This window comes from Phoca vitulina, unplaced genomic scaffold (assembly GCF_004348235.1).
Source record: "Phoca vitulina isolate PV1807 unplaced genomic scaffold, GSC_HSeal_1.0 scaffold36, whole genome shotgun sequence".
NCBI lineage: Eukaryota > Metazoa > Chordata > Mammalia > Carnivora > Phocidae > Phoca > Phoca vitulina.
This window is the reverse complement of record NW_022589739.1, coordinates 5,402,943-5,421,385: the sequence shown is the minus strand read 5'-3', so window position 1 is coordinate 5,421,385 and position 18,443 is coordinate 5,402,943. Positions and strand designations below refer to the sequence as shown.

Below are 18,443 nucleotides of genomic sequence, written 5' to 3'. Positions count from 1 at the left end.
CAGAGTGAGTCAACCTGAGCAAAGAGCTCTGGCGAAACCCGTGACTCAGAGGGTGAGGCGGGCCCCTGGAGAGCTTAGCCCCAGGCTGCAGACATCAAAGGGGAGAAGCCCCGTGGAGGCCTCACACAGACCCTCAGCTGCCCGGCAGATTCCATTCTTTTTGTAGTAGGTTGCTGGGAACCAGGGGAGAAGCCGATGAGAACCCAGTTTTAATTACTTTTCAATAATAACGAGCCTTACACAAAGAGCTTTTATAAACCTTGCCTTCCTAGATTCTCACCCAATTTTGCCAACCAGGGATTATTAGCCCCGTTTGGTAAATGAAGAAACTGAATCACAGAGTTCAGAGTTCATAAGGGTCACGACAGGGTCTGAACCCAGGTGGGCCTCACACCTTTTTCTGCCTGGGCCTCCACCTTAGCCTCCCTGCCCAATGGGACTCTCCAGGAGGCAGGGCCGCTGGGAGCGGACTGAGTTTCTCTAACAGACTCATGCTCTCCCCTATGCATTTCTGTCAAAATAAACCTCCTATGACTTGTTCCCATGGTGTCCTCAGCAATTCCACTGAACTGATAAGGGCAGCTCCAGCATCATATGTCAGGCTACCAGGAGCAAACAAAGCTGGTACCCCACCTGTGCACTGATCGTTCTCTGGGCCCAGGGAGTCTCTTGGTGACTCGAATTGCTACGATTTGGCTGTTTTGGGCAGTGAAATGTACCTGCGGCCTCAGACGTCTTGAGCAATCTCTTGGAATTGGTTCGACGTGATTGAACCTGTAGGTTCCAACTGGGTATGTTCAGCTGGAAAAACAAACAAACCCGCTCTTCTAGATCACGTTCTAACGTGAAAACTGAAAAGACAGCAAAAGCATGATGTGCTAAGCTTTGTCATTGTGAGCCGTAGCTTAATGAGAGGACATGGCCCTTCAAAACGGGGCCTTGGCTAATTGGGCAAGATTCTTCACGTTTGGGGACACAGTTCTATAAATAAAAGCATCTTGCTTCTGCATCATGGCTTGTCCCCTCTCTGGCTTCCGGCACACCACTTTCTTTCTGACCCCTCTGCTCACAAGTAGCCCGACATCAATCAGTCCATCCACTGGCCCGTGAAGGGAGCGGGGCTGAGGGCTCAGAACAAAAGCCTCACAGAAAGACGTCAGACCCCATCACCATCGCAGGGGCCCTCAGGTGGAATAATGAGGCACGCTGGCCTATTCCCCGTTCACAGCTGAATGTAAAAACAGACCAATGCCTTGCGCACACTGTGCTAAATTTCCTCGACAGGCATACAGGATTACTGCCCGTCACTTTCCAGGGGCCTCCTCGGGTTACCATACATATTAATACACACACCCGCGTTTGAAGAAAGGAAAATAGGGCATGCTTGGTGGTGATTTGTAATTGAATTCATCTGGGAATTTAAATCCTGAAAATTCAGCCCAGGTTTACAGTATTTTAAGGTTTGAACAGCATAGGATTTTGTCCTTTTGAATGGCAAATCTCTTCTCTTTTCCATTTCAGAGAAAGTTTCTTCAGCTCGGCAGGCCTTTCCAAACCAACTGCAAAAATCATTATATTCAGAAACTAGGGAAAGGGACAGTGGTGACAACGTCCGTCCCTTTACATCCCTTGGAAGGCAATCTAGTCTTTACGGTTTCCTACTCACTTAAAAGGAGCTCCTTGTCTCTGTAAAGATGATGCTCAAGCCCTAGCCCAATTGTGTTGGGACAATGGTGACCCGGGAAGCAAAGAGGAGTTGAATGGGAGACTTCTGTATGCACGCGACACCAGATCTCGCTTCTCCGACTCTTGGCAAAGCCACACTGACAACGAGAGGGGCTCTGCTGGAGGGTACACATGCCACCATTTCTGCCACACGATATCCCTTCCAGAGGTGGCTTGAAAAGTCTCCAGCCTGTTCTCTAAAGACCCATGGGGTCTGCCAGACACTGGCCAGTCCAGCATCAGGTGCCCCACAACTCCTTTCTAGCCAAGCAAATCGGGATTTATTCCCACGGAGAAACTCAGTGAGTTCCTGTCCCAAGGGCCTCAGCAGAAATCAAGAAAAACTCGGTTTCTGGGCTCTATCTCTTCTCGTCTACCTCCTGCATTCTCAAGGCCATCATGTATGGGAGTTTGGATTGCACACTGCACAAAGGCACCGCATGTCCTCCATCACAGGGTGGACTCAAGAGACTGTTCGCAGGTGTGGAGATGCTGGGCCTCCCAGCTGGGCCCGAAGCACAGACGCCTATGGGCACACAAGAGCACGCACACCTGGGCAAGCTGGGGAGCAAATTCACTGGCGGCAGCACGCACGTGTGGTAGCTGCTCCCTGGCTCAAGCACATTCTTGGCATCTTCAAGATCTTCTCTCTCCCCTGCCCACCACTCTCGGAGCCTCAGTTCCCTTACCACGGGGCTCAAAACCTGACCCGCTCCCCTCCCTTGGGGGCCGGCACAGGGGGCACGGGGTGTGGGTGTGGCAGGCCACCTGTGCTCCCGGGCCCCGGGCACGTGCTGGCTAGTCACTGTCAGGCCTGCTGCCCTCTGGGCTCTGAGAAGCTCCTCAGAGCAAACATGGACCATTGTGCAATAAGATGCTTTTTTTTTTTTTTCACTTGACAACAAAGACTATTTTTCTTCTCTAATTCACAGCCCTGAGGGTTCTATTTCCCTGCTCTTTCTATTCCATGGCTTCTGCTGAGGCTTTCCTTTTCTCATGGGGCCCCAACCAGACCTAAATCTGTAACACTCTGAAGCTTTTCCCTCTTGGTACCACGACCATATCTATGGCTGTTTGTTTTGTTTTTCCTTCCCTCTCTCTCTTCCCACCTTTGAAAGCTAGCTTCTCTTTCCTCCTGACCTTAGTCAATCCTGTCTCCACTTCAAAGGCTTCTGTGACCGGGGTGACCCAGCTGGTAAGTGGCAAACTCATGCTTCTAGCCTCGGCTGCTAGAGCTCTTTCCGTTTCAGCACAGATCTTGCCCCCACCCAGGTCCCTCAAATGGTGGGTCACCATCATCACACACAACCCTCCGGACCCCCCGGCCTGAAGTAAATGTCTGAACTCTGTGCCAGAAACAAGCAAAAGAACCCACCAACTACCAACCACATCAACACCACCTCCCTAGCTCCGATGGGTACACTTCTCTTCCTGTGATGATGCCAAAAGAGCTGAGGAAAAGATCCCTGACCCCCTCGGAAGGCCAGGGAAGCGCTCTGCACCTTGGAGGGTAAGAACGTGGAGCTGAAGTTTGTGTCAGGCATCTGGGCACAGAAAGACTAGTTCTTGGGGTCCCCACAGAGGACGCACATGTTTACGGCTGGCCACGTCACGTGGCAGTCATCTTGTCCACTCCTCACCAGCCATCCGCATCCAAAGCCAGCCACCTCTTTGAGAAAGTAAAGTGCACCTGAGTCACCTGGGGCCTGGGAGTCTGGAGACCAGTGACTCCAATTGGGTCATCTCCTGACCTGTGCCCAGGCTCTCCTTCTGTGAAATGTTGACCCTTCCGCCACTAGGACTCTGTCATTTTATAAGAACCATCCCGCCACTGGACAAAGCAGCATGTCGCTGTGGATAGGAACCATCACAAGGGGGACAGAGCATGAAGCCTGGAGTGGGGCGACACTCCTTTTCCCTTAGGCCATGGGGTTCCACTAATTAAGGTGTTGTTGCTCTCAACCTGCCTGATCAGGGCCGAGATTACAAAAGGCCTGGCCACACCAGAGGCTTTGGGGATTCCAGGCTGGATGGGTCAGGTCGTGCCGCCGGGGCCCCCAGTCAGTGTACCTGGTACTTCCTTGTTCCCTTTCAGGGCTGAGAGGGAGCCAGGCAAATGACAACGGAATTTCATTTCTCTGTTGTGTCTGATGCAAAGAGCATTGCGCTAGAGCCTGTTACCAGACCGCATCGCTCTGGTCAGAAATGCAGGACCTGGGGAATCTTGCTAGAAAGGAGGCAGGAGAGGTGAATGAGAGCTCCCTTCTGCCCACAGCCTGAAGTCTGGGGCACCCTTCGCAAGCTAAGGGGGTGAGCCCAGGAGGGAAGACAACTCACGTGGCTCCTTTTGCCTTCTTCATCTCCCACAGACGTGATGACCGTCTCAGAGACGACCGTTTGTCCGGTCTGGTTGTTGGTGACCTACGGCAGAGCAAGGACAGTGAACATGAAACAGAAGGAATTCTGGGCAAATCTCACAAGACAGTTTCTTTTTTTTTTCCATCTTCTGAAGCAGGAGCGTCTGCCAAAGTCGACAGAATGCCCACTCGTCAGGCGGACAGGCCCCTCTCGGTGCAGCCATCAGAAACACAACAGAGTCTACCTCACGGGGCTGCTCCGCGGAGCGATGAGGGGGCTCTGTGCTGAGCGCTCAGCGCAGAGCCTGGCCCGCGGCAAATACTCAGCAGGAGCTGTTCTTGGGGCTCACCACCCGACACTCAATGTCAACGTCCTTTTCAACAACGACCGGTCTGGGTGTCTCATCAAACGTCTCATGAGAAGCAAGCAGGTTTTAGCTACAGCTGCCCCCCTCCAGATTCTGGTGAAATATTTCATCTCAGAAGTGCTTAAGTACAAAGGGAGGCTCCCCCATCTGCTGTCTGCACCTGATTGTGTTCACCGGCAGCAAACGCCTCCAAGCTGAGCCTCCGCATCCTGCCCGCGCCCCAGGCCACTCCTGCCCCATCCGAGGTCCTGTCTAAGGAACACTTGAGCTGGGGATGAAGAACAGAAGGGACGCCGGCCCAAGGAGGTAGGACATCTGGGTTCTTTGAGTCTCGGCTCAGCTACCAACAACCATCTAGTGTGTCACCTGGAATAAGTCACTTCTCTGATTCACGATGTCCTCATTTCTAGGTCATCTGTAAAGTTCCTGCCAGCTCTAGTATCACAAGGAGGCTGCATCCAGAACAGAGTAGAAACACAGCCTACTTTGTCATAGTGGACCAAATTCGAGTTCTGAGGAGATAAGGATCATGTCTTCACCAACATACTTTAATACTTTTAGCTAAATAAATCCTCAGATTTTTGCTGAATTAACTGATGGCATAGTTTTTAAAAATTCTACAGTCTTTTACTGCAGGTACAGGTTGCAGGACTTCTAAGAGCCTTTATTATATTAATGTGCATTTCCCTATCTCTAGGAGAAATAATTAAGATGTTTTCCAAATATGTTTCACCACCAGCCAGCCCCTCATGAAGCACTGCACAGGATAGACGCTCCATGGAACCCACTGGAAAGCCGCTCCATGGTGCTGAGGACCTAACTTTACTGAAAGAAACAGGAATAGAAGAACAACTCGCTGTTGCAAGCGCTCTGTAGTTTACAATGAGCTCTCACGTACCTTAAGTCATCTGACTCCCAAGTTACTGTCATGTATGTATTGATCTCCCTATTTCATAAATATGGTTAGTGAGGGACGTAAAATTCAAATGATTTTTCAAAATCATACTAAGACGAACCATGAGAGACTATGGACTCTGAGAAACAAACTGAGGGTTCTAGAGGGGAGGGGGTGGGGGGATGGGTTAGCCCAGTGATGGGTATTAAGGAGGGCACATTCTGCATGGAGCACTGGGTGTTATATGCAAACAATGAATCATGGAACACTACCTCAACAACTAATGATATAATGTACGGTGATTAACATAAAATAAAATAAAATAAAATAAAAATCATACTAGTTACTGGTAGGACTCACACTTGGATTTTCCAACATCTACAAGAAGCAACCTTAAGCAGAGCCAAACCTGTTAGCTAATTATTGTCAAAGAAAATGACTCAATATTGGTTTTGACAAAAGTAAAACAATGACTTTTGGAAATATTCTCCAGTCCTCCGATGAGCAATGCTAAAGGATTCTGGTCAGCAGATGACTCATTCATTTATCCAAGGGTGGGGTAGGGGGTACACACTGAAGCTGGGCCCATCAGCTGGGGGTACACGCTGAAGCTGGGCACAGCGGGAGGAGAGCCACACAAAGGCTACTTTATAATCAATGCAATGGCCCATAAAAATTGACCCCTTTATGCTCCATGACACAGAAACACTCTTGTTTCAACCAAGTCATTACCTGGGCCCTTGAACAAAAGTGGAGTCTCTCGTGAGAGCCATTGGGCCTTACATATATGAGTTGAGATGAGTTTTGAGGTCAAGCTCCTTGATGCTCACAACAAAACATCAACTCGACAGCCTCTACCAATGACCCTGAATATCTACGCACCAGACTCTCTTCAAGAGAAACCAGGCTCACAAGGTCTGCCCTCCCCGTCCTGCCTAAGTCACACCGGACACATCTCATGCCAGGGCGGGCTAATGCTACGATGCCTCTGGATTTGCAACATTTTCTTCCTCAAGTCAGGCGGGGAATGAACCTGCTTGCTCCTCATGCCAGATATTAAACCAGAAGACACTTAGCCATGTGGCGGGCTAGAAACAACTCTGCTATAGAAATTTGAGTGGATAACGAGCAAACGAATATTCAGTCAGTTGGCAATAGCGTCTTCCCTTTCCGAAGACGGAGAATATCACATTTGAGTTCCTCCTAAGGAATCAGTGAAGATCTATTCACCAAACATGGCCTCTATTTCAACTCTCTACTAAAACACACATTAAAACCTCTGAGAAAAATTCCTCAAATTCAATACTAGAGAAGTATCTCCCTAGACACTTGTTTGCACCCTTTTATCAAATGATAAAAACCCCCGACCATTCCTTTGCAATCGGACTGGCAGGCAGCTTAGAGTTAAATTTATTACTTAAATGCAAAAGCAATTTAGGGTTCTGATACACAGCTCTCCCTCTTAAATAACTCCCTCACTTTCTCTGGTTTTTAATCTGTGTTTTACCAACTTCATTTGCATCTTTGGCTTGTGGATCAAATTTGTAAACAAGACCTTAGTTCTCTGATGGGACGGGGAGCTACGGAAGGGAGGTGGGCTGGCCACAGCCACCCTTACCTTGTGAATTTCTCGGTGCACATGGATGGTATTGTTTCCCACCTTGGTTTCCGTGTTGGTCTCATTGTGATAGCTGGAAGGTAAGCTTGCCACGTTCACTTCTGATGTTTTAGCAGCAGCTTCTTCTGCTTCCATCTATTAAATCAATGAACTTAATGAGCAAAATTGTTTTCTCTTGATATAAATCAGTCCATGAGAAAAAAAGAACCACTTCTCTTTTCCTCTTCTGCAATTACAAATAATGGTAGCAGTAATAGGTACTATTAATGGCCCACCAGGATAAGACATCGTACGAAATGTTTTACAAATAATATAGCCTTAAATCTCACAGCCTCCCTAGGAGGTAGGTGTGAATATACCCATTTTACAAATGGGGAGACTAAGGCTCAGGGAGACTGGATAACTTCTCAAGATTGTCAGTGAAGGACATCACTCATGATCAGGGAAACGCAAATCAAAACCACAATCAGATATCACTGCACAACTGTCAGAATGACTAAAATAAAAAACACAAGAAACAACAAGTGTTGGTGAGGATGTGGAGAAAAAGTAACCCCCGTGCACTCTTGGTGGGAACGCAAACTGGTGGTGCAGCCACTGTGGGAAACAGTATGGAGGCTCCTCAAAAAATTAAAAATAGAATTACCCTATAATCCAGTAATTCCACTACTGGGTATTTACCCGAAGAATACAAAGACACTAACTTGAAGATACATGCACCCCGGTGCTTACTGCAGGATTATTTACAATAGCGAAACTATGGAAGCAGTCCAATTCATAAATGAATGGATAAAGAAAATGTGGTGTGTATATATATATATATGTATATATATATATGTATAATGGTATTATTCAGCCTTAAAAGGAATGAAATCTTGCCATTTACAAACACATGGGTGGATCTAGAGGGTATAATGCTAAGTGAAATAAGTCAGTCAGAGAAAGACAAATACCAGAGGATTTCACTCATATGTAGAATCTAAGAAACAAAACAAGTGAACAAAGGAAAAAAAAGAAACAAACAAGAAAACAGATTCTTTTTTTTTTTTTAAGATTTTATTTATTTATTTGACAGAGAGAGAGACAGCGAGAGCAGGAACACAAGCAGGAGGAGTGGGAGAGGGAGAAGCAGGCTTCCCGCTGAGCAGGGAGCCTGATGCGGGGCTCGATCCCAGGACCCTGGGATCATGACCTGAGCCAAAGGCAGACGCTCAACGACTGAGCCACCAGGCGCCCCAAGAAAACAGATTCTTAACTACAGAAAACAAACGGATGGTCACCGGAGGGGAGGGGGGTGGGGGGGCTGGGTGAAACAGGTAATGGGGATTAAGAGTACACTTATCCTGGTGAGCACTGAGTAATGCACAGAATTGTTGAATCACTGTGTTGTACACCTGAAACTAATATAACACTGTTTATTGGAATTACAATCTTAAAAAATTCACTGTAGTCTATCCACAAGACACATAAAAAAGAAAAAAAGGACTGTCAGGAAAGGGCAGAGCTGGGATCTGAGCATGCTTCCATTGAACAGTCTTGGCCCCCAACGGGGCTGCTGGGGCCCCATCCATCTCCCCGTGACCTAACCCGGAGGTCATGTGCATTCAACTGCCTTACATGCCAACAACCAGCCCTGTCTCTGAGAGCACTCTCTGGCTGCTCAGTGTGCTCAATCTGCACAGATGCTAGGGAGTTAACACCCCAGGAACCGTCCTCAATCAGTGAGGGACAGGCTATGGGGGAAAGTACCCCAGCTCCCTCTCCCCTCAAAGGGGCAGTCTCTCTCTGAGGACCCCCAGTGGACTGAACCCCAGTGGCGCCTAGCAGTAACCTGCTCATTAGCATAGCCTTTATTCCCTCTCTTCTCGTCCATCTTACTTTCCCATTTCCTCCTAGTGTTTCTGGGATCACTTCCCAAATAAATTATTTGCTCCCAAACCTTTGTTGTAGGGCCTGGTGGTGGGCAGACCCAAACAGCCCCCAGGACAGCCCCTTTCCTGAGTTAGGGCCACAGTTAGGGCCACAGCTATGTCTCCTTCCCCACCCCACCTCTTGGGTACAAGAGGGACCCTTGTAGAGGGTCAGCTGACTAGTTCCCAGGGTCTACCCTCCTTCTTGCTCTTCTTCCACATGTGTTCCTCTCTGGTGTCAGGTTTCTGAGGCTGTTCTCAGATCCTCCAGGTTCATTAGCCTCCATGACATCTACACCAGATATATCAGTCAACCTGAATCTGTACCCAATTTCCCCTTATGGATTTACCGCTGCGCCCCACCCTGAGTGGGCAGTTGATAATGGGACCAGCTCACAGCTGGTTGGACTCAAAAAGAGGCCACATTATGGACTGGTTGAGCCAGATACTCTCTCTCTAGGAATTTAAAACAAGAGACACAAAGAGAAGTTCTAGTTGGTGGCTGGCAGTTTTCCAACACTATCTTTGACTCTGAGCTATTTTTACTTCTTAAAACTAATCCTCAAAAAGATTCCCCTGTTTTTTTAAAAAATCACTGTCTTCTCTTCCCCTATGTACTAAATGAGGCACCTCTCTTCTTGTCTCTCCCAACCAGATTTGCTGAGCTGGGGTGGATATGGGGAAAGAATTGCCATGTTTCAGTGCAGCACAAAAACACTGAACTCCAAGCGGGGAGTCTGGAAGACACAAAAGCTCAAATGATCAAATAAGGACTTGGTCAGAAACTGCTGTGTTTGACCCTGAGAGGATTGCCAAGATGTCTGAAACTCAATCACTGGCTTCACCATCACCATCATCATCATCATCATCACCATCATCATCACCATCACCACCAGAATCATCACCATCACCATCACCATCATCATCATCACCATCATCACCATCATCACCATCACCATCATCACCATCACCATCACCATCATCATCATCACCATCATCACCATCACCATCACCATCACCATCATCACCATCACCATCACCATCATCACCATCACCATCATCATCATCATCACCATCACCATCATCACCATCACCATCACCATTATCACCATCATCACCATCATCACCATCATCACCATCACCATCACCATCACCATCATCACCATCACCATCACCATCATCATCACCATCATCATCATCATCATCATCATCATCACCACCACAATGATGGCCTCCATGTTTGGGCATCAGCTATGCCTGAGCCATTGCACCATACCTTCCATGGCTCCTTGGATACTCACAGCACCTCCATGAGGAAGGCATTGCTGCCCTCATTCTGCAGATGAAAAGAACGAGGTGAAGAGAAGTGAAGGGACCCGTCTATCGTCATCACGTTGTTAGTAGGCAGCAAAGCTCAGGCAGAACTCAGGTCAGTCTGACTCCAGATTTTGGGCCTTGTGCAGTATGTGCTTCTGTCCTGCCTGAGTAGCTTATGCATTTACTGGGGAGATAGCAGAGCCCCACAGCTAAACCAGTTTGAGGAGGATGATGATGGCTTCTAGAAGCAAGCCAGGGGTTCAAAAAAAAAAAGAAAAGAAAGGCCTCCAGGAGGAGGAGGAGGCACGACTGGGCTGGTCTCCAAGGATGGGTAGGATTTGAACAGAAAGCACAGAGGAGGCAAAGCTGTGGCTGTCTGGACAAGAATGGTGTGTGTTGTAGGCTGGGGGACAGGGTCCATGCTGGGCACGGGATAAAATCATGGACGATGAAGGAGAGAGGGACTGACAGGCAGATCCAGGGGCAGTTCTAAAGCAGAGGGTGTTGGCCTGGTTCTCAACTGGGAGAGTTCATCAGAGTCACACCTGAAACTTTAAAAAGGTATCTATCATAGATATATAACCAGGAGAGTTAGGCCTGTATATTTACACACACACACCCGGATCCCTTCCCAGACCTGCTGAATTAGAACTTCGGCAGGTGCAATCCCAGGTATCACAGAGCTTCTCAAATGATTCAGGGGTATTTCCTCCCCTCCACTTGCCCCCAGGAAAAAACCTCTGCTCCAGGCGATGGGGAGGGGTAACAAGTTCTAAAGACTAGTTGGTAAATAATAAAGAATCTGCAGAAGATAGAGAGGGGAGTGAGGGAACTGGCCAAAATGAGGTGTGGGAGTAGGAAGTCATACCTGGGGGAGGAGGGGACCGCTAGGTAGCAGAGGTTACAAATAAGTCCAGGTGGGCCAAGCCCCGGAGAGCTAGCCATGAGGTAAGGCAAAATGTTGCCCGCAGCATGTCAGAAGGAAGAGCCGGGGTTTTGGAGTTAGGGAAGGTGGGGCCAAGTCTCAGCTCAGCCCAGAAGCAGCTGTGTGATGTTGGCAAGACACCAAGTGTCTCTCAACCTCAGCCTTCTCGTTTGTATAGTGGAGATGGTCCTACCTTGCTGAGTGGATGCAATAATTAAGGATCATAAAATCCAAGTGCCTGCCTCAGTACCTGGCACCCAGCACAGACGTAATACATAGCTACTTTCATAATATTGTCCTGTAAGAAAGCAGTTTTAGGAGAGGTTAGTTTGCTAGGGTATGTTCGGGTAGAAGTGGGAAGAGCAGACAGTAGATACCATGTGTTTGAAGAATTCTCTAACAGAATGAAGTGGAACGGAGCTAAGATAGGAGGCACAATGAACATGAAAAGGACTTAAAAAAAAATTTTTTTTTAAGTGAGAGATCTTGGGGCACCTGGGTGTCTCAGTCATTAAACGTCTGCCTTCGGCTCAGGTCATGATCCCAGGGTCCTGGGATCGAGCCCCGCGTCGGGCTCCCTGCTCGTCGGGAAGCCTGCTTCTCCCTTTCCCACTCCCCCTGCTTGTGTTCCCTCTCTTGCTGTGTCTCTCTCTGTCAAATAAATAAATAAAATCTAAAAAAAATAAATAAATAATAAAAAATTAAAAAAATAAAGTGAGAGATCTTGGCGTGTTTTGTGATAGAAAAGATACAGCTGGAAAAGAGTAAGAGACTAAGATGCTGGAGAGGCTAAATCCAGAAGCAGAAGGGATGTCTTCATGTTTTTACAATTCCCATTGGAATCAGAATCCTCCAGTCTGGCTTTCAAATGATTGACAAGTTACCAAATCTGGAGTTTGCTTTGGGCTGAGCAGATAGTCTTTTTATAAAACCTTCTTCCCTCTCAACCAGTGGTTATTTCAATAGAATGAGTTCATAGTTCTCTAAGGGCACCACGAACCCAAAAGTAGAGTTTACAATGGACATTTCAACCACAACTATTACTGCCACTAGCAAGAGAAACTTAAGCCCAAAGCAAGAGAAGTTGTGTCATAGAGGAGGAATGTGCATGTTATAAAATATGGCATTTATAGTTGGTTGACTGTGTGTGTCCGTTAAAGGGGTAGAGTAGGAAAAATTAGAGAGATGAATCGTATTGGGGTTCTTCCTAGGACTGGGTGAGGTGACTAAGAATATTCCAGAACATGTCAGTTACAGATATCACAATGAGCAGGGGGGAAGGAGGGGAAGACAGTGGTTTTATCCTCAAAACACATTTATCAGTAACACAATATTAAGACAGGAAAGTAGGAATAGCCTAGATTGAACCATTTGAACATTTGCTTCCCCAAATAATGATCCTACAAGTAGAGTTAACTTCATCTTTCCCTGAAGAGCAATCAACAGCTTGAGTCAGCTGGAATATTTAAAATGTCAGGAAGTTACTTGAAAGAAGATTCCTGGCGCAACCATGTAAACAACGAATTCATCTGGCCTGGTCCTTTCCCTGGACAACAAGTAAATAGCAACTCTCCTGTGTTGATGAGATGTAAGGGGCCTTCTGGCAGTCTCTTTTTTAAAAAATTCATACTAATAGCCACAATCTCTTGAGACTCTATTATATATCAGATACTGCTGGTTCTTTGTTGGCATCATGCTGGTACTATTGATAGGATGATAATGGCAGCCATTATTTATTGAGAACCAACAATCTCCCATACCCCTGACAACAGCTTTGGGCGGGGGGACTTACATCACACAACCTTACTTAACCCCATTTTAGATGGTCAGATAACTTGCTTTACTTGCATCATCTCATTTAAATCCCCCCTTATCCTAAACGGGGCAGGGGAAGGGGGGAGACATTTCCTGGATCCCACCACTAGTAAGTGGCAGAGCCAGGATCTGATGAAGGAAGATTTGATCCCCACAGCCTGTTCCACCACACAGGGGTTCAGCCTCTCTCAACCCATCCCCACTGCCATCGAGAACACTCTGTGGGGCAGGGGTCCCACTGAGCGGGACAGAGGTAGCAGCCAGCAACTCTCCTGGTGGCAAACTTCAACCAGCCTGTCTTCACAACCCAAGCAGAGTAGCATCTGGAAGGAGGAAGCTGGGCCCTGGCAGAGCCAATGGGGACAACTTCCACGGAGGAGCTATGCCACTCAGGTTCTGCTGGTCCCAAACTGCTCTGATCAGTGAAGAGACCAGAGAGGTCCCTGCTGCTCCCCCCCCCCCTTCCCCAGCAACAGCTCCCAGCAGAAGACCGTGCTGCACAAACAAGTTCACACAGAACAGAACCATGGAGTTGACCTCATCAGTCTCACTGGGAATCCATGAGCAGGAGGGAAAATCCTGGAACCCAGATAAGGAGAGCAGATGACCCGCCCTGGCACCAGAAGGATCATGAACTCCAGTTAATAGGAAGGGGCAGAGTTAAGTGATATGGGGGCCCACCCGACTCCCCTCTCCTTTTAATTATTCCATGTCATGATTCTTTTGCTTTTGCAGGAAACAGAACGTCTGTCCATGGGTTTTGGAATCTGGCCTGTCCAGTGGATGTTCAGGACAGCTTCCCACACACCTGCCTCCCAATCCAGTGTCCCCTCCACTGCATGCTCCATCAGGCTGACTGCTCTGGGAGGCAGGGTTGTGGGGAGAGTGTAGACCAGAGCTAGCATTTAAGGCTCTGTCCTAGTGGAATGTGGAGAAGCAGGGGTGGGAAGACGCCTCACCCACCAGCATGGACATCTGGTCTCTTGCTGACTCCTTCACTGGGATGGCTGGCTTCTCTCCAATAACAGGCTGCAGCCAGAGCCAGGCCCAACAGTGACCATGCCCACTGACCCCAGGCACCAGGGACAGCTCCTGACACCTGGGCTGGGTGAGCTGGGCCAGCTGTACCTCCTGCCCAGACAGCCCTGCCAACACCCACGTGCTCACCTGAGGGGATGCCATCCATAGTGTCTGGTCCTGGGAGGTGACCGAAGGAAGAAGCCAGGCCAAGCTTTGCTAAGGGATCTGGTATCTGATAGTAACAGCTGTTGGATATTGCCCACCTATTCTATGACAGGTGCCCACACATACCATGGCATTTAATTCTAACAGGAAACAGGAGAGGATGTTAAGGGACTTGCCCAATGTCGCCCTGCTAGTGAGTGGCAGAGGAGGACCTTGAGCCCAGGACTGACTCCAAAGCACTACTGGGGTGGAGGTGGGCGGCCTTTCAGTGCCCCTCCCCCACCCCCATCTGAACATTTACACTGCTGGGGTTTAGGATTCTGATTTTCCTTCTCTGCCTCGTGGCATTTGGGGAAGCCCAGACAGAGAAGCGGCAAAGCTATCAGGGCTTTTTGTCCTCACACGGCATCCTAACTATGTCTTGGGAAGATGGCACAAGCTCAAAGCCCAACGTACAAGCTAGAACTTGAGATCCCTGGAGCTTCCTCAGCCTCTCTGCGAAACCACAGCGCTGGAATACCAGGGGCCATGCAAGGGCCCGCTTACACAGGGGGGCGGGGGACAATTGCACGCTTAAAGACAATTGCGGGGTAGCGGCCAGCAGCCCGTAAACAGGTGGTGACCCCGGCTGCCCCTGGGTGCGTCCAGCCGGAGACTCTCGGTGAACAGGCTCAGATCCAGAGCTTTTGGCAGGAAGTCAAAATGAGGTGGGAGTTGAGCTCACCCCGCGCGGCCGCCCGATCACTCCGAATCTGCGGCCGGCTCTTCCCGGCCCCTTCGCGGAACGGAGCATCCCGGCCAGCGCTCGCAGCGCTGCTCCCCCCGAACCCCTTCCCGCCAGACGCACCCACCTCCTCCACCGCGCTGCGCAGTTTGTGCTGTGTGTCCTCCATCAGCTCCTCAACCTCGCGGAACATCTCGTTGAGGGTGGCCTCCTCCTGCGGGTAGCTGAGAGCCGGGCCGGGCTCGACGGCAGCCGCGGTCGCTGTGGGGGCCGGCGCGGGGGCCGTGGGGACGGCCGCCGCCAGCAGCAGGCACAGCAGGGTGCCCCCGAGCCGCCGCATCTCCGCTCTGCGCCCGCCGCCGCCGCCGCCTGCGTCCCGGAACCCGGTCAGAGGCGCGCCGACCACCCCCTCGGCAGCCCCGCCGCCCCGCCCCGCCCCCGCGCCCCGGCCCGCCCCCGGCGCCCCTCTTCCCCGCACCCACCCTGGAGGGGACGAACCCGAGGGCCCTCCGGACGCGCGCCCCCTCCCCTCCGCTCCCCCACCCCCTCCTCGGGCCCGGGCTGAGCTCTTCCCCCTCCCACACCCCCAGGGATGCCCCCACCCGGAGCAGCAACAGAGCCGAATCCCCAACGCCCGCGGCGCCCCCGCTCACCCCCGCGCGGTCCCGGGTTCGAGCCCGGCCCCTCCACGACCAGGTCCGAGCGCAGCTCCGGCGCCGCGACCCCACATCCACCCCAGCCCCGTGCAGCCCACTCCGCGGCGATCCGAGCGCCCGTGGGCACTCTCCCCGCGGGGTCGGAATCCAGTCGAGCGCCTGGCCCCTCACCCGCCCAGGCGAGACCGAGCAGAGCCGCCCCCCTCCCCCAATTCCCCACCGCCGTCCCTCACCCACCCGACTGGACCGAGCTGTGCGCGGGCTGGACCTGCCAGACCTCACGGGGACGCCGCCGCGGGCTGCGGGAACAGGAGCGGGAGCGGCGCGGGGGCGGGGAGCGCGCGGGGATGCGGCAGCGCTGGTACTCGGCGAGCCCGCAGCGCGCCCCGCCCGCCCGCCGGGCCGGCCCCCGCCCCGCGGGAGGGGCTGCCGCCCGGCCCCACACCATTGGCCGGCTGCCGCCCGCGACCTGGCGCCGCAAGCCTGCCTCCTCCGCCTCGGCGAGCCGGCCCTTGCCTGCATCCCTCGGCCGCCGCCGCGTCCCGGTCCATTGTCGTCTCCGGCCTGGATTCTCGCTACAGCTTACCGGAGGCGCCGGGAGGGTGTGCTTCCCGCGTCCCCCTTGCCCTTCCCAAGCCATCCTCTAGACGGCATGCAGGGTCAAGGCCCAGCCCCTCAGCCTGGCGGCCAAGGCCCGTCACTGGCTGGCCTTCATCCGCCTGCCGTGCTTGACGCCTTACTCCAGCCAAACTAACCCACTTTTAGCTCCCGGAGTAGGTCGTGAGAATGTCAGCAAGCTCCTCCAGGGCGACAGAGCAGAGTGGCTGAGAGCAGGCAGCGGCGGCCAGACTGCCTGGTGTGAATCCCAGCTCTGCTCCTTACGACTTTACCAATCTGGCCAAGTCCCCAGATGGGTCTGCGCTCCGGTTAGCCCGAATGGAAAGTGGAGGTTAGGGTAGTGAGTGTACCTAGTAGTTAAGGAGCATAATACACGCAGTCGAGCGCGGGGGTGAGTGGGCTCTGTTAGCTAATCACCGTGGGAACGCAACTTTGTCTTACTCACAGCAGTCTCCCCAGCACCTAGAACGAGGGGCACTCACTGTTTTCTTTTCTTTTTTTTTTTTTTAAGATTTTATTTATTTGTGAAGAGAGAATGAGAGACAGAGAGCACGAGAGGGAGGAGGATCAGAGGGAGAAGCAGACTCCCCGCTGAGCAGGGAGCCCGATGCGGGACTCGATCCCAGGACTCCAGGATCATGACCTGAGCCGAAGGCAGTCGCTTAACCAACTGAGCCACCAGGCGCCCCATGGCACTCACTGTTTTCTAACAATTTTTTAAATATGTGAGTTTCCAGAACAGGAAGCACTCACATATTTTTTAAATAAACGAGTGTTTTCTTTTTTTTTCTCTCAAAGATTGTATTTATTTATTTGAGAGAGGGAGTGAGAGAGAGAAGGAGCAGGGGGAAGAGGGAGGGAGAAGAAGACTCCCTGCTGAGCAGGGAGCCTGCCATGGGGCTCAATCCCAGAACTCCAGGATCAGGCAGACGCTTAACCGACTGAGCCATCCAGGTGCCCCTAAATGAGTGTTTTCTTAAACCTCCTCCGATTTCTCCCTATTACTCTTTCTGTCTGGCCAGCCCTCCCTTCTCCCATTGGTCTAGCTAACTCCTCCACATCTTTCAAGAACTAGGAGTCTCTCCTGAGCTTTCCCTACTCCTCCCCATTTCTCCTTTGTAACCCCCCCCCCCAGCACCACGTGCTGCCCCATTGCCCCAGACTTGCCATGGTCTTTCTGGTCACTGGCCCGTTTCCCCCCAGTGACCAGGAGGAGCCCCTGGGTGGCAGAGAATGACTTGTTCACGTTTGTGTCACCATGGCCACAGCCATAATATACACTCGGCTTCTGAGAAATGGATGGGCTAATCAGTATAACAATGGCTGTTTTTTAAAAAAGATCTTATTTATTTGAGAGAGAGTGACAGCATGAGAGAGAGAGAGAGAGAGAGCAAGAGAGAGTGAACATGAGCAGGAGGGTGGAAGGGCGGAGGGAGAGGGAGAAGCAGGCTCCTTGCTGAGTGGGGAGCCTGGCATGGGGCTCCGCCCGGCATGGGGCTCAATCCCAGGACCCCGGGATCATGGCCTGAGCCGAAGGCAGATGCTTAACTTACTGAGCCACCCAGGCACCCCAATGATACTTATTGATATTTTGAAATAGCAATACCATTCCTGAGTGCCATGTGCCAGGAACAGGTGTTAACTCATTTAATTTTCAGACAAACTCTGAGGTTGGTACTACTACTTTTATTCCCATTTTACAAATAAGGAAACTTTCCTAAGGCCACGTAGCCATTAAGTGGTTGAACTGGGATTTGAACCCAGGAATCTGGTTCCAGAGCCTTCATCCTTCACTGCCAAACTCCTCTGCTCTAAACTGGCTGGGAGGTGTTGGAGCTGACTTGAGAGTATTAAATGAACAATTTCTGCAGGTGACCACTTGGAAAACGTGTTTGAAGATGAAGGAATTCAGGACATGCCACTGCAAATACTGATTATTTTGAGCTGAGGGCACTTGAGAAGTAGCAGATGCAGGAAAGGCTCTCAGACCTCCCCTTTCTACCTAAAAACAGGCCATGAATTGCCCTGTGAGGAAGGTGCCTTCCCTGTACCAGCAAGAGAAGAATGTCCTTATCATTAAGTAGGTTCTGGGAACTGATGTTAAAATGGATCTGTACAAGCAAATTCACTAAAATGACACTATCTTCAACTAGTCCCGCCCCCCCAATCTAGTCACTTCTCCACAATTTACCATCCAGAGCCTAGAGCCCTTTGCCTGGTCATTTCTTCACAGATTTATTGTTTTGTTTTGTTTTTTTAAGATTTAATTTATTTATTTGACAGAGACAGAGATAGCAAGAGCAGGAACATAAGCAGGGGGAGTGAGAGAG

At 50.6% G+C, this 18,443-nt stretch overlaps 1 protein-coding gene across 2 annotated transcripts in view; it reads right to left on the bottom strand.

The window, feature by feature from the left end:
- The window catches only part of DKK3 (dickkopf WNT signaling pathway inhibitor 3), a 43,885-nt gene extending 27,462 nt beyond the window's left edge, over window positions 1-16,423 (bottom strand). The window contains exons 1-4 of one of the 2 annotated variants that reach the window (XM_032427021.1): window positions 16,012-16,423; window positions 14,967-15,208; window positions 6,964-7,098; window positions 4,063-4,146 (exon numbers count right to left, since the gene is read on the bottom strand). In XM_032427021.1, coding sequence (XP_032282912.1) covers window positions 4,063-4,146; window positions 6,964-7,098; window positions 14,967-15,208; window positions 16,012-16,135 — 585 coding nt within the window. In that variant the 5' untranslated portion in view covers window positions 16,136-16,423. Of the gene's footprint in view, window positions 1-4,062; window positions 4,147-6,963; window positions 7,099-14,966; window positions 15,209-15,732; window positions 15,837-16,011 lie in introns of those variants that run through there. The other variant, XM_032427022.1, reaches the window with a different exon arrangement.
- Between the last annotated feature and the right edge of the window lie 2,020 nt (window positions 16,424-18,443).